This window comes from Podarcis pityusensis, assembly GCF_964106645.2.
Source record: "Podarcis pityusensis genome assembly, chromosome: 7".
Lineage (NCBI taxonomy): Eukaryota > Metazoa > Chordata > Lepidosauria > Squamata > Lacertidae > Podarcis > Podarcis pityusensis.
The window spans coordinates 30,070,871-30,086,676 of record NC_138031.1 but is presented as its reverse complement, the minus strand read 5'-3'; the positions used below and the strand labels follow the sequence as shown (position 1 = coordinate 30,086,676).

At 41.7% G+C, this 15,806-nt stretch overlaps 1 protein-coding gene across 8 annotated transcripts in view; it reads right to left on the bottom strand.

The window, feature by feature from the left end:
- PAG1 (phosphoprotein membrane anchor with glycosphingolipid microdomains 1) overlaps positions 1 to 15,806 on the bottom strand; it is a 102,742-nt gene that overhangs the window by 12,895 nt on the left and 74,041 nt on the right. For 3 of the 8 annotated variants that reach the window (XM_081013527.1, XM_081013528.1, XM_081013529.1), the window contains 3 exons: positions 9,901 to 9,984; positions 2,523 to 2,733; positions 941 to 992 (listed from right to left, as the gene is read on the bottom strand). In XM_081013527.1, coding sequence (XP_080869653.1) covers positions 941 to 992; positions 2,523 to 2,647 — 177 coding nt within the window. In that variant the 5' untranslated portion in view covers positions 2,648 to 2,733; positions 9,901 to 9,984. The remainder of the gene's footprint in view (positions 1 to 940; positions 993 to 2,522; positions 2,734 to 9,900; positions 9,985 to 15,806) is intronic. The other 5 variants (XM_081013533.1, XM_081013534.1, XM_081013532.1 and 2 more) reach the window with 2 other exon arrangements.

The following is a 15,806-nucleotide window of genomic DNA, read 5'->3' as shown; positions in this document are numbered from 1 at the left end:
ATGAATGGATTAGCATATCATTTGAACCAGCTATGGGAAGAGTTATTGTTCAGCAATTACTGTTATGGATCACTGTTAAAACTGTGCTTATGGAAGACAATCTTACTTGGCTACGAAGGATCGCCGAAGAAGAAGACTGTTATGGAATAAGTTCTAATTTTCATGCCTTCTATACTGTTTTAGACACCTGTGAAAAATTTAGTTGCCTACATTTCTTTGTAATGGTTGTGGTTTTAGGTATATTTGTTTTTAATTGGTTTGTGGATTTTAGCAGTGTTTTATTTACAATTTTATTTATACACTGCTTGGAGATTTCTTTGATCAAGAGGTTTATAAATCTTCTGAGGTAAGTACCGTATTGGCCAGAATATAAACCACACCGCAAATAAGCCGCACCTTTAAAAATCAAGGCTTATTTGTGGATGTGGCCCGCCTCCTGGCACTACGGCATTCTTGGCACCACCTCCCCAAGCCGGCACCGGGGGAGGCTTGGGAGCGGAGGGCAGGCTGTGTGCCATTGCCCCCCACACCCGGGCTGCTTCCTGAGGGGAGGAGCCACACCACTTTGCCAGCGGCCTCCTTCCCTTTCTCCTTTCTGGTGGGTGGGAGCGGCGGGCAGGCGGCGCAACTGCTGCCCTGCGCTCCTGTCCTGCTTCGGGGGGCGGGGGGGGAGCCGAGCTGCTTTGCCGCACTTTAACTTTTCACAGCCCAAATTTGTAAAAAAGTGTGGCTTATATTCAGGCCAATATGGTAAATAAGGTTCACATATGCAGTAACACTAAACTATTGTTTGTTCAAATAATGATCAGCAAATGAATGGATTATTAGTCTTAAGGTTCACTGCTATTTTAGCTAATGGTATCCTATGTTAGTCTTCCTCTTATATGTTATGAACTACAGAAAAAACACTTTCAATAATAAGTGACAGATTCATTTTTACCACATTCATCAGATTCTCATGGTCCCCATTCTGGTGTTTGGGTCTCTTCTCCCTTTAATGTAAACAAAGATTTAGGTACATTGTTAAAATAAAATAGCAGTTCAAACAATAGTGTTGGTGATGACTACTTGCTGGTCCCAATCCAACTAACACCTTTCTGAAATCAACTGGACATGCATATAAATACCAAAGGAAGTTGCTGCAAACATACAGGGCACAAAGTTCCCTTCCATGAGAGTTTCAGAAGCAAGATATTTACCTTTCACCACCCTTCTGAACTCAGCGGCAAATCCCACCTCAACTGTAGCTGCACTTCTAAAAATTTATTTCGCTGAAAGCAGACTAATTATGCCATTTAAAATCCACGATGCTGCCCATGCAATACACAATATGATTCATGTACGCAGTAACTAATTTGCTCCCCGAAGCTTTTCTGACAAAGCATCTGCTTTTAATGTCACCCATTATTATATCAATAGCATCAGTGTAACTTTTCTAGGAAGGAAGGGATTTAGTTTAATTGCACTTCTCAGCAAGTACCTGCTCCACAAATATCCTGACACCAAATCCAGCCTAACAACATGCTAAATTATTAAAGTATGATTGCCAGATAATGTCTGGCATTAGAATTTGCATATCTTGTTAGAAATACCCAGCAGACCGATTCTTACAAAAATGTCTATAGTTTTCATCCTCTTGGAAGTGTCTTAGAGACTTCAGGGATAGAGCATGCAAATGAGGGCAGGAGTTATCAGTCACAAACTTTGGTAAGCATTCTTCGGGGTTATTTTAGTCAGTTCCAATTCAACAGCAGCTTCAGAGTCTTTCCCCTCCTCTTGCTATTTTATGTAAACAACAAGGGAAAGGGCAAAGCTATTTATTTTAATGGATATTTCTAGCTGAACATAGCCTCTGTTGTCTGAATAATCAGCAATGCAAAGTGGGCAGCCATAATTAATATGCATGATGAACTATATGCTGGTCTCATTAACAGGCAAAATTGATTGATATTAATTCTGGTTCAAATTCAAACGTACAGCAAAACTGAACTTTGTCTCTTGGATTTGTTCACGAAAACATAATCATTCCTTGATTTTAAGACACTCATTTTAGACCCCCAGCATCCAATATTAAACATAAACACTTGTGTCTTATGAAATTATAACCACAATCTTTATTTGGTGTGGTTGCTGCCTGATGCCCAATCTGAGGGTTTCCATCCTTTGGGGGGGGGGCACATTTTGAATTTGGAGTGTGTGCTGAAACAGCCAGTCACAAAACAGCTGCTATTGGGGGCAGAAGGAGGATGGCAGAACACAAAATGGCTGCCATGGGGTTTGTGGCATAACACAAAATTAGACAGCCACCCCTGACAATCTTATACTTACCATGGGGAGTTAGCTATGTTCCGCTGGTCCTGCTTTTGTGGAGGTCACACGCTATTGATTTTACACACACACACACACACACACACACACACACACACACACACTGATGCTGTCACTGTCTAAGGGGTCCAACAACACAGTTCCTGTTCGTGCCTTTACTGCACCCTAACATTGTATCCTGAGCAAGACCTTACCTATCACAGCTAGAGCATAGGAAGAGCAGAAAACTGAAGACCAGGAGCATTGCCATGGCTGCCAGGCTTCCCCATATAATGATGTGAAGCAGCCCTGTACTTAAGAAGCTATCACCAGGCCCCATGATACAGAAGGGGGGGTGTGCTTTTGGATGGAGGGCAGCTAGTCCTCACAAGACGTTGGCATTTGCGCTGATAAGAGTTCTTCTTTCTGTGGAGCAAAAAAGGGGGGAGAGACATTACAAAGAAGTCCGGTTTAAAGGCTGGGTGTGTTCAAACTGCACATTTATAGCACATTACTTTCCCCAAAGAATCATGTAAACTGTTTATCCCTCACAGAGCTACAGTTCCCAGCATCCTTATCAAGTTACATTTCCTAGGAGGGAAATCATGTGTTTTAAATATATGGCATGACGGAAGTTACAATTTTAATCCTGCTTTTTTATATTTTCAGAACTACTAACATTTCAGCTACGTTAACCGTCATGAGGTAATTGGAGGCACCATTATGAAGCTAATGGAAAAATGGGAGAGTTTGTTTGAGGTTGCACAGGTGCGTTGCTGTGGGATTGGACTGGCAGCTATCTTGACCACTATTTCTCCTCACCAATGTGCCTGGAATGATGCTGTATCACAACATAGCACCTGATGAGTTCATGGCAGAGTCAATAAGCAAAACTAGTCACTTCCTGATTAGTAGCTATGTCTTTTAGCTTACTATACTACCCCTAGCAAGGGAGAATGTCTGCATGTGAACAAGTTTAGAGAGGGGAATGATGGTATTTCATAGCAATGAATCCAGACGAAATTTGTTGAATTTAAGCCCCAGTGGGAACCAAGCCACCACACTAATTTTTTCATGTGGATTTCAGTGGGACACTAGTGCAGCTAACTTAACAGTGCAATCCTATGCATATCTACTCAAAAGTAAGCCCCCGTAATTTCAGTGTGACTTATTTCTAAGTATGTTGTAGAGGATTGCAACCACAGTCTGGATCCCCCCCCCATAGTCTGACTTTAATCAAAAAGAGGGAAACCAATAGGATTATGGGGCTTGAATCAAACAGTAGTTCTAATTATAGGAGGCCCATTGAAATTAATGGGTATGACCAACTTAGACCCATTAATTCCAGTGCATTTAATCTGGGGTGGACTTAGTTGGCTACAACCCTAGAAGTGGAAATAAATATATTTTAAGAACTCTGGATAAAAACAAGAAACGGAAAAGTTGTAAGTATAACATCGATGAAGATGAATTGACACACCTATTTGTCTACTAATTTGCATTAACTGTCTACGCAACAGCCAATTTTAAAAGGTTCAGATGTCCCAGTTTGGTAGTCAAACTCAGAAATACTCATTTTAAAAAGCCACATTGTGCTGCAGTACTGTATTTATCCAGCAAGGGAGCTTTAAAAGCAGATATTCAGGTTGGGTGCTGAACCACACCATGGAAAAATGAGATATACCCATTTGAAATAGCTGCATGTTAGCCAGGGACATCTGTGGTGATCCTGAAAAGCTTGGTAGCATTTTCATACAACGGTAGTGAAACAAATGTTCTGTTCTGTTTTTAAAAAATACAATACCTGTTTCAGGTCAGTTAAAGTTCAAGAGTGCTGGCACAATATGATCTCACTCAAAGCTTTTAGGAATATGACAAAAGTAACTGAGACTACTACACAAGTTTACAATACTACACAAGTGATTTGTTTGTCCAAAATCACTATGTATCGCCTGGATTTGCCTTCATTTGCCACATGCGTGAAGGGATTCTATGCAGTTAAAGTAGCAGTAAGAATGTGCTGCTTTTTCCATCCCAAGGTCTTGTGCACTAAGCAATAACATGGATAACTTCCAAAAGAGACAAATTAATGGAGGATAAAAGCTACCGGCCACAATGACTACATTGTACCTTCACTGTCGGAAACAGCATGTCTCTGTATTCCAGGTGCTGGGAATCACAAGTGGAGAAAGTGCTATAGTGCTCATTTCCTGCTTTCAGGCCTCTTATAGACGCATTTGGTTGGCTACTCTAAGAACACGTTGCTGAACTGGATGGGCCTTTTGCAGTCTCTTACATTCTTCATCTCCTGGCAACCTTGCAGGTCGAAAGCACGAAGTGCAAGTAGATAAATAGGTACCGCTCCAGCGGGAAGGTAAACAGCGTTTCCGTGCGCTGCTCTGGTTCGCCAGAAGCAGCTTAGTCATGCTGGCCACATGACCCGGAAGCTGTACGCCGGCTCCCTCGGCCAATAAAGCGAGATGAGCGCTGCAACCCCAGAGTCGGCCACGACTGGACCTAATGGTCAGGGGTCCCTTTACCTTTACCTTCATATGGCAGAGAGTAACATTATGACCCTACACCTCAATGAGCAGTTCTGCTCCTGTGGAAGCAGGCTCTCGCCTTGCAGATGTCCATTCTGGGGGGGGGGGGCACAAAGATGGCTCAGAAGTTCTGAATAACCAAGGGAACTGAAAATTATCCATCTTTGCTATTGAAAAAAAACCAAGCCTCATGAAACAAATATTAATTGCACCAAGCTCTACCTATTTGAAATTAACTGATCTGAAATTCATGAAGAGACAGGGATGTTTGATTTAGAGTGAGCTTCACTCCTAAGTAATTATTTTCTACTCTCATAGGTAACAAAAGTTTTTAATAGTTCACAAGCTTGTTAAATTTTAAAACTAGAAGTGTGAGCTTAAAGAACAATTCTGTTGTGATGTTGGAGCAGTTATTGCCTGTAGATGTGCTTGTTCAACTCTTGGGCACAAGGTGGCAGCATTAAACCACTGTTCCCTTTGAGTGCTCAAAAGCAATCACATTTTTGTAGACTCCCAATGCATTGTAACACAAGCCACTTTTTGCACCTCTGATTAACATTTCACAGATATTTTAGTGCAATTTAATTGTGGCCTTTTGCACAGAGTTATGCATGTGATATTAACAAGCACGTATTTATGTCTCGAATGCAACTTGTGCACACGTAAATGCTGTTAACGCGAGAAAATCTATGTGTGAAAATGGCAGAGCTTAGCTTAACCTAGTTACAGTGGAGTCCCAGTCCAGCACTTCTACACAGGATGGGGTGTTTGGTATTGTTTTATAAAACCAATATTACCTACATTTTAGTGGATTATTGTCCATATCTGATGCTTTATCCCCCCCCCCCCCCGGCATTTGCCATATAAGTGGACGGATTATGATAAGATGGTTAATTTGCAGATTCTGGATCTGCAGTTTTTAACACTGATGCTTACTTCTCTAAAATTTCATTTCACTACCAGTAACTACCCTACAGGAATGTATTGACAACTTTTAATGCTATCCAGTCTGCTCACAAATGCATATTGTTGCATGCCACCCCAGTCTACGAGCAGTGCAAGATTCCAGGGGTTCCCGGCACTTACCCAGGATTCCTTTTGGAATGAGGCATAGCAGAGATTGTGGTATCTTCATGATATATGGCTTATTTACACACATATATATCCTGAGCCTACAATGGAGGCCCTCACAGCATTAGCCCATCAAAAGGGTCTTGTTTCTCTCATAGCTGCAGCCTTGGATTCAAACAGAAATTGAACATTGCTCTCTAGTGTTTTACAGTCATACATCGGCTCCCAAATGCCTTAGGAGTCAAAAGTTCCTGCTCCCAAACAATCAAAAACCGGAAGTGAGTGTTCTGGTTTCTGAACGTTCTTTTGGAAGCCAAACGTCTGACAGGGCTTCCACGGCTTTTGATTGGCTGCAGGAGCTTCCTGAATCCAGTCAGAAGCTGCGCTTTGGAAGTCGAACATTTTAGAAGTCAAACGGACTTACAAAATGGATTCTGTTCGACTTCCGAGGTATGACTGTACTTCTAAGTTGCATCAATTCCCCACTCTCTACTCTGGCTTTATCTGTTGAGGAAGAGGGGCTCCGTCTGGCACTGAGTTCTTTAATCCCCATCACCTCACCAAGGCTATTTCTTGGAATTAGAAAGCTTGATTAGCTTTTAACACTTCCTGGATGCAGGGAATGAAGAAGGCCGGCACCCCCTCCTCAAACACATAAAAATATATAGAGAGATTGCTTGCATATTAATTGCCACAGCAAAGTATTAGAGCTATGATAAAAATCCTAAATATAACAAAAAGGCATTTAATACATCGAACACTATTTAGCTTGCACTTTTCACATGCAAGTAAATAAATAAATATACAAGCTTACAGAGAGATCTAGATGGTGGCTGTGTGAATCTTGGGTATCTGATTTTAATCCATTCCTGATACCCTACAAGGGAAAGAGAATGTTTCCCCCCCAGAAGGAGTGTTTAGAGCTTGTCAAAAGGTCTACATTAGAATGTGAATTTATCTTAAGGAATGGAATTTTGCTGGCTGTTTTGCCTCTTATTATTTTGGACTAACTTAACAATAATACTTGACTCCAGTGGAAGCTGCGAAGTCATAAGCATTCCACACTTACATCTTTCAAAGCTAGTGTCATTGTGATTATCTGATCTTGAGAGAAGCTTGCTCTCACCACTGTTTCTGCCCTGTCAAAATATGAAAAAACTGTACTGCAAAAGGATAATGTTTTTTTAATATGTGTCAGGAAAATCCATACAAAGGAAGGACTCCACCATAAAGCCACAGATAAGCACAGGAGATGCGCTAAAACAGGATCAGTCAGTCCAAAAGATTATTGCAAAAAGCATGCACGAGATAATCAGAGATGCAGATGCACTCAAGCTGTCAAAGCTCAGTTTTAACACCTTTTTCTGTTTATTAGGGTGTTGCCGTTATTTCTAATCCAATTTACAATGTTCAGTGAACATGTGTGAACTGTAGCTACAAAGATGCTATAAATTCCATCTTTTTCAACACCCCCTTGCTTGATACCAAGGTAAATGAGGCGCGTATGCATAGCCAATTACATTGAATATGGGTATGTGAACACATATGCACACAGACATATACTTTTCAAATGCAAACATGCTGGTAGGTTACCATCCTTTCATTTTTATCTTTTTCAAGGAACACACAATCAGAGATTTGCTTTTTATTTCTTTTTGAATATGTATTTGGGTCTCCAGGAAAAATAAAGCTGATCATTAATAGTTATTTAAATAAGAACAAATGGTGCCCTTTTCTTATTTAGCCTCTTTAGTTATTTTATCATCCAACAATCTGTTTCAGACAAGGAATTTCCTCTTGTTGCCTCAAATTCCTAAATTATCCCTTTGACCTCTGCAACCTGGTACATATTCTTATCATTCCATTGGATTTGCCCTCCCCTCTTGAAGATTTCTGGCAGCTAAGCTCAGAGCTCTTTCCTGTGTCCATTTGTCACGGATGAACTTTGTTCCACCTTTGACAGTGTCAATCAGTCCCTTCTCATGCTCTGAGACATTTTGCTTTTGGAGAATTGTTTGATTTCTTCCCCATTCTCCTCCCTTTCCTCTTGCTTCTCTGGGTGCCGTTTGGCAGGACTTCTGGTCCTTGTTGCACCCCAAGATCTCTCTTTTTAGGACTTCCCCCTCCATATCCCTCTGCTTCTCCTTCAGGGCAGCCGCTTTCTTGTCTACACTGGAAATCCAGTCTCATGACTGCCAGGCATACACTTCTGCACTGGAAGTACAAAATGTCCTCATCAGATTCCATTAGTCCTGAGAGAGCACTTCAAATGCCACCCATTTTACCACCATCTCCTTATAGCTCAACTGAAAATCCCAACCTTTGCCCCTCAAATATCCTTCGACTGTTGCATTGCCTGACAGACTCACCAGGGATGGTGCAAGATTTATTGCCACCTGAAACAGAATTGCCACTGCTTTTTCTCCAAACGCTGCCTCTGTGTACTGGCCTCCCCCTCATTTACTCCCCCCCATACAGAAGTGTCTCAAGTCCTGGGTCTCCAAACCGACAGTCCCCCACTCTGAGGAAAGACCCTAGGAAATGCAGGGTCCCTAAGTAGTTGAGATGTTCTGGGAGAGATTTCAGCCACCCTACCCAGACAGAATACAGTGGTGCCTCGGGTTACATACGCTTCAGGTTACATACACTTCAGGTTACAGACTCCGCTAACCCAGAAATAGTACCTCGGGTTAAGAACTTTGCTTCAGGATGAGAACAGAAATCGCGCTGTGGTGGCAGCAGGAGGCCCCATTAGCTAAAGTGGTGCTTCAGGTTAAGAACAGTTTCAGGTTAAGAACGGACCTCCAGAACGAATTAAGTATATAACTTGAGGTACCACTGTATATATAAAGTTGTGCAGATTGTAACCCACATTTTATTACATACATTGCTTAAAGAGAGTTTTCTGATGAAGGTGTCTACGGCTTTTTGCCAAATAAAAAGAAACCTATTTGACCATATTTCAACACAGAAAAGAAAGGCCATGGGTCCACGCAAGGTCTCCTGTGCTCTGAAAACTAGGCCTTATGTTTCATCCTGAGCTCATCATGACTTCAAAACTATTGACCTGCAAAGTTGTAGACAGAAAAATCCAAACTGCTTGCTGCCCCCACTGAGGCTCTCTGAAGCAGCAGACCTACCACCCCATTTGCAGCCCACCCACCCACAAAGGTGGTTGCAGAAAGTTGGAGGCAGGCAGACTGGGCCCAATCCCTGGGACAGCTGCAGTTTAAATAAGGAAATAAATAATTGAGCCCCACTCAGGCCTGATGATGGCTGCGAGAGCACCTCAGGATACAGAAGACAATTGGCCAGCTCAGCCCCATCCTTGGAGCAACCTAATTTGGGAACTTTCATCAGGCTCTGCTGGCAGGTATGTCCCATTTGGTGGATGGAAGGGGGTGGGTGTCTACATCCCAGCAGAGGGATGCAAGTGTTACTCTGACAGCAGCCAAGAGGAGGCTGCAAAGCGAGTGGAGGGATGTGCCCACACAATCGAAACCCCCCACAGCCTGGCATAAGGAGAACTTGGATTGTAGCCTGAGTTAGCCACGCTTCAGATGGAAATTAAATGGAACAGTAGTTCAAATGGCACAGCACCTATCTTGCATGCCAAGGGAACCTAAAAATTGATAGCAGAGGCATCACGGAAGTGTTCATGAATAGTAATAAGGTGATGCGTTGTTTCCTATGGGCTTCACTAACTACTTAATTAATGTCTATAGTGTGGTACTTAGGGAATGCAGCCTTACCTAATAAATGACCACAGCATACATTATTGCCTAATTATGGTATATCATTCTCTCTCTCTCTCTCTCTCTCTCACACACACACACACACACACACACACACACACACACATGAGTTTCAGGAATGTAATTACAGTGCTTATGCATTAAGAGCTTACTGATGCAATCCCTCCCCTAGTTCCAAATTCTCGATGGTTTCCTGGATATAATATACAGCCATGATCACTTACACTTAAAGAATTCAATTGTTTAGACCTCCACCAGGATTAGAAAAGGGTGATCTGAGCTTGGAATATGTGAGCTTTGGCATCTGCCTGTCAAAGAGAGAGAGAGAGAGAGAGAGAGAGAAACATATGCAAGGTTAAAATTATTGTGTATATATGTCATGTACTTTGTCTGTGAATTTGTGTGCAATGACTTTTGACGTACTATATTTGTTGGTTTTTAGTTTGTTTTTATTGGAGTGAAGTAATTCCAAAATGTATCTGCAAGCGTTATATGGCGAAATTTCAATTAAAATCATTTCAAACAAGAAAAAGTAAAGAAACAAGCTGAGGATTGATTTCCTAGCAAGAAGGTAAACTGTATTCTGGAGTCCGGCAACCAAACCAGTCATAAAAGCAGAATGAATTTGGAAGCATTTTTTTTTTTACCCTCACATTTACTTATTTTTTGACACATGGTGTAAGGCCAGTGCCACTTAGGCAGGGAGAATGCACGCTGATAGCTTTTTAGCTTGATGTATGTGCGGAGAAGCAATAAAAAGCCCAGAAATTAAAGCTCTCTTCATGAAATGCGTTTTTCAGTTGTGACACCATAAATTTGTGACAGCTGACAGTTCCAAGAGAGGCAGAGCTAATTCAATTTTAAAAACGTTGTTTGCTGAAGCACTTTGACTGTACATAATTTTACCTTGCTAATTAAAGCAGTTGAAAAGGCTTTTAATGTGTCAGTGCTCCAGCCCTTGCTGTCCTCGACAATATTTTTCACTTCATCTTGACTACAGATGCCATCCATTCTCAAGATTGCATCTGTTTCTCTGACCAATTTCCCCATTTCACCCGTGGGACATCTCATGCCAGTAGGCACAGAATAGTCTTGGGCAGTTTCCTAGAGGAAACTAATACCTGTAGAATACTTTTGCGGAAAGTGTCTGTATATGAACAGAACTGAACCCATGCTCACCACACCAGGCATCTTAGAATAATAATAGAATTGTAGAGTTGGAAGGGACCCTGAGGGTCATTTAGTCCAACCCCAATGCAGGAATCGCAGCTAAAGCACCCATGACAGATGGCCATGCAACCACTGCTTAAAAACCTCCAAGGAAGGAGAGTCCGCAGCCTCTAGAAGGAGTCTGATCTACTGTCGAACAGCTCTTACTGTCGGAAAGTTCTTCCTGATGTTTAGTCGGAATCTCCTTTCTTGAAACTTGAAGCCATTGGTTCAAGCCCTACCCTCCAGTTCGGGGGAAAACATGCTTGTTCACTCTTACATGTGACAGCCCTTGAGATATTTGAAGATGGATATTCTAGGCTAAACATACCCTGCTCCTTCAACTGCTCTTCAAAAGGTTTGGTTTCCAGACCTTTTATCGCCTTAGTTGTCCTCCTCTGCACACATTCTGTCTTGTCAACATGCATCTTAAGTTATGGTGCCCAGAATTGGACATAGTATTCCAGGTGTGGTCTGGCCAAGGCAGAACAGAGCGGTACTATTACTGTTAAAGTGGTACCTCAGGTTACAGACTCCGCTAACCCAGAAATAGTACCTCGAGTTAAGAACTTTGCTTCAGAATGAGAACAGAAATCGCGCAGCAGGGGCGCAGCGGCAGCGGGAGGCACCATTAGCTAAAGTGGTGCTTCAGGTTAAGAACAGTTTCAGGTTAAGAACGGACCTCGGGAACGAATTAAGTTCTTAACCCGAGGTACCACTGTACTGATCTGGAGACTATACTTCTGTTGATGCAGCCTAGAATAGCATTAGCTTTTTTTGCTGCTGCATCACACTGTTGACTCATGTTAAGCTTATGGTCCACTAAGACCCCTAGATCCTTTTCACATGTACTACTAGTAAATCAGGTGTCCTCCATCTTATATTTGTGCATCTAGTTCTTCCTGCCTAGATGTAGAACCTTACATTTGTCCCTATTTAAACTCATTTTGTTAGTTTGGGCAGAATTCTCCAATCTGTTAAGGTCCTCTTGAATCCCGATTCTGTCTTTAGTGGCATTAGCTATCCCTCCCACTTTGGTGTCTTCTGCAAATGTGATGAGCATCCCCTCAATTCCTTCATCAAAGTCATTTATAAATATGTTGAACAACAACATCTGAATTACAAACAGATGGAATTTAAAGAAACAAAAGACTCAGAAAATTGCATTTAATCCCTCCATATGTTGCTGGACTACAGCTTCATTCATCCCTGATATTTGGCCAGAATGGCTGGGTTTAAGTATTCCAATACTTAGAAAAACAAACAACTGAAGATTTCAATTCTTATGAACTCAGCACAACTGAAAGCAGCAGTTTACAATCACTTCAGGTATTCTTCCAGATGCATTTTGAAACACATTGCTTTCCGCTAGCATATGCATGCCACAGGTACATTATGACTTGTTTTACTTCTGGAACACCCATTTATAATAAATAAAACACAAACTGAATTTGTGTTAAATTGTTTATATTTGCACTATGTTCAGTTTACTGGCCTTCCTCCCTCCTGTACAAGCAGAAATATAAAATCACATATTCTGCCCAAGGCACTGAAGCAATGAGAGCTATCCCATGGCCCTGGGAGAACCATTTTAAATTAGTGGGTTTCCTTTCCCTTTAAATCTGGCAAGATAAATATAATTATAATATCTAATAATCTGCTACTAATATAATACTGGAAATCTTCACAGCTAAAGCATCACTCCTTCCAAACATAACTGGGTTACTTTTCTTAATAATTATGAAAAGGGGACATGGAGAGACTTTTCATAACATTTTGCATGGCAAGTGAATTTCCAAATCTGATAAACCCAAAATAGCAGCCACACACATATCCTATCATACTTTCTTAGAAACTGATTGAATCTTACATGGAACTGCACTTAAGACTTCTGTTTGGATAAGGTCTCCTGTTAAGTATGCACATCACCAAGTAATAGACTGTGCTAGCTCACAGTCAGATTCACATGGCCCAAGATGAGAAGGGTCTGGAATTTTGCAATCAAACATTTAAGAGAGAGCCCCACAAAATTCGAGGGACGAAAAAGGAATAAGCATGAACAAATGTTATAAACACTCAAGACACAATAGCCCCCTGACTTGGGTAGCTGCAGCCAGTTAATACTCAGTTTCAAACTCATCATTGCTAAGGCCCTCTGTTCTTTTCTGTTCAGACTGGCTAAATTTCTACATATTCCAACTTTTCAAGTAAGGTAGCAAAAAATAAGCGCTGCATTTTTTAAAAATAAGGAAGGGAAACATAGAGCTTGATAAATGGCAGATGTTCCTTCAGAACAGGATGAGCAGGGTTCCGCAAGACACTATTAGCAATCGTGTCCTGACCCATAGTTAGATGCCCTGGAAGATGCTGGTTTACACAGAATGTATAAAGAACTACTTGAACTACTAGGCACAGTGGCTGTGTTCTACCTCCACTATACCAGTTGCTGAATCATAGGTGGGCAGAGTGCTGCTTAGCTCATGTCCTGCTTGCCGACTTCCCAAGTGTGTCTGATTGGCTACTGTGAAAACAGAATGCTGGATGAGATGAGCCATTGGCCTGATTCAGCAGGCTGTTCTTATTATGGTCTTACCTTCTTATGTTAACCTTTTCTCAGTATGGTTGAGAAGCTCTACCAAGCTTGGTCCTTTTAGACTAGCTCAGGGAGTGCACAGCTTGCATTATACAGATCTTTTTCAACTGCCTAGTACCCAATATTTTGACAAAAGTTAGAGGACACTCTCTCAAGTGTATCGCAACTCACATAACCTGCTAGCAGAAGATCCTGCCCAAAGTCTGAGATGCAACAGGAAACTTACAGAAATTTGGCTCATCTTTATTAAATAATGTGCATGCAAGGCTTGGAATCTACACTGACACTATATAGCTAGAACACTACTTGTCATTTTGCAAGCGACACTTCAAACATCATCTTGACAGTTAAAATATCCTTCTGTCTGCTGTGATTAGTTTCAAGGCCATTTTACTTTATGGTACTTGCAAGGTAATACCTTTATGGTACATTTGCTTCTCTTGAAGTATTTTAATTGGATGGCAAGCTGGCTCCACTGTAGTGACTTTAGCTATGTAAAGCAGTCCAGCAACCTGAACTGTATGTCAAAGATGCTCAGAACTGAATCACTAGTTGCTCCTGCTGATACCTGGAGACATGACTTGTTCACAGTGTTTTAATTATGGATGTTTCTGTTTTAATCTTTGTGTAACTGACTTTTTAATTTTGTTAACCAACTTAGAAGCCTCTTGTGCCATTAAGTGGCACACAAACCCATCCCGGAATAAAAGGCAGGCGGTAGTCTCCCCTACCCCCATCTGCCCGAGCGCTTATGTGCTGCTTTCAGACATTTTCAGTACAACTCAGCACACTCGTCATGTGATAAGCAACAAGTATCACTATTTTGTGTGGGATAAATGGAAGTGCAGTTTGACCTTAGGGCTTAGTCGTATTATTAGAGCAAACAATCTGCTATGCTCTTGTACAGCAGCTTCTGTAAACAGACAGGCGGCAAACAAAGGGGGAGCTTTACAGAGTTTAAAATAGAAAATTGCCTTTGCATTAACAGGCTTATGGCAAGGTTACTTATGGCACATTTGCCTTTAGGACTCAGCAGGCGTGCAGTGCAGCATATTGTGTCAAGCCATCTGCTGAACAGGCAGAATCGATCTCAGAGTCTGTGTGTCCTGCTTCGCTTGCAGATTTACCCACTGTGACTAAACACACCCACAGAACTCAAGGTTTTTTTGGGAGGGGGGGAGGAACTCCTCCAAACAGTTGGATTTGACCTTTCCAGGGCTGGGTGGCAGAAACTTAACATTTTCTATTTTCAAGGGAGAAAAGAGATAAGCTCTGAACACATTTCAAGGAAAATGCAGTTTGAAAGCTTTGCTCTTTTCCAAATCTGAGCTTCAAACAAATTTCACATGGTAATTATAATAATTGAGATGTCAAAAGCATTTTATATTTACATGGTGCTGTATAAATACTGACTAATTAAGGTTCACCATGATTTTGCTGGGAGAATAAAAGACTGCATCTTTTTTTTGGATCTGAATGAGAAGGTTGAAACAGAGACAACACTAGTTGCACACATGAAACTGGGATTAGAGGTGGGTCCTGAAGGGTTTTCTTTTCTATTTTTTAACACCTCAAGCAAAAAAAAAATATAAATTACACTCCTCTGCTCTAGACTGGAATTCTTTTTACAAATTACACCCACATACATCCCATATAAAGAAAAAACACACACATATTGCTTAGAATTTGCCACCTGAGGTAGACTGCTTCACATTACATCGTGGTGAGGTCAACCCTGAATTTGTCACTCCTAGTCCATTTCAGTCTGCTGAAGAAAGCTGGGAAGAACTTGGCAGCCACACAATGTTCCTGTTCCAAATACTGAGTGACAAGAAATCTGCTTTCTGAGAAACCCTTTGCCAAACGTCTATTACTCAGGAAGAATCATGCTGACTTCTTGTCAGAGTCAAATCTGCCTCAGATGCTCATCTAGCTCTTGCTACATCGCTGCACCCATCTTTGGACTACTGTAATGTGTTCTTCATAGGGATACCTTTTAAGGTGACTCAGAAACTCAACTAATCTAGAATGTGGCTGCTAGACTGCTGGCTGTGAGTGACCGCTGGAACCATATGACACCAGTCCTAAAGGGTCTGCTCTGGCTCCCAGTACATTTCCGAGCACAATTCAAAGTGTCAGTGCTGTCCTTTAAAGCCCTAAACGGCATCGACCCTGTATACCTGAAGAAGCGTATTCAACCCCATTGTTGAGCCTGGACACTGAGGTCCAGCTCTGAGGGCCTTCTGGAGGTTTCCTGCGAGAAGTGAAGTTACAGGGAACCAGGCAGTGAGGGTCTTCTCGGTAGTGGAGCCTGCACTGTGGAACACC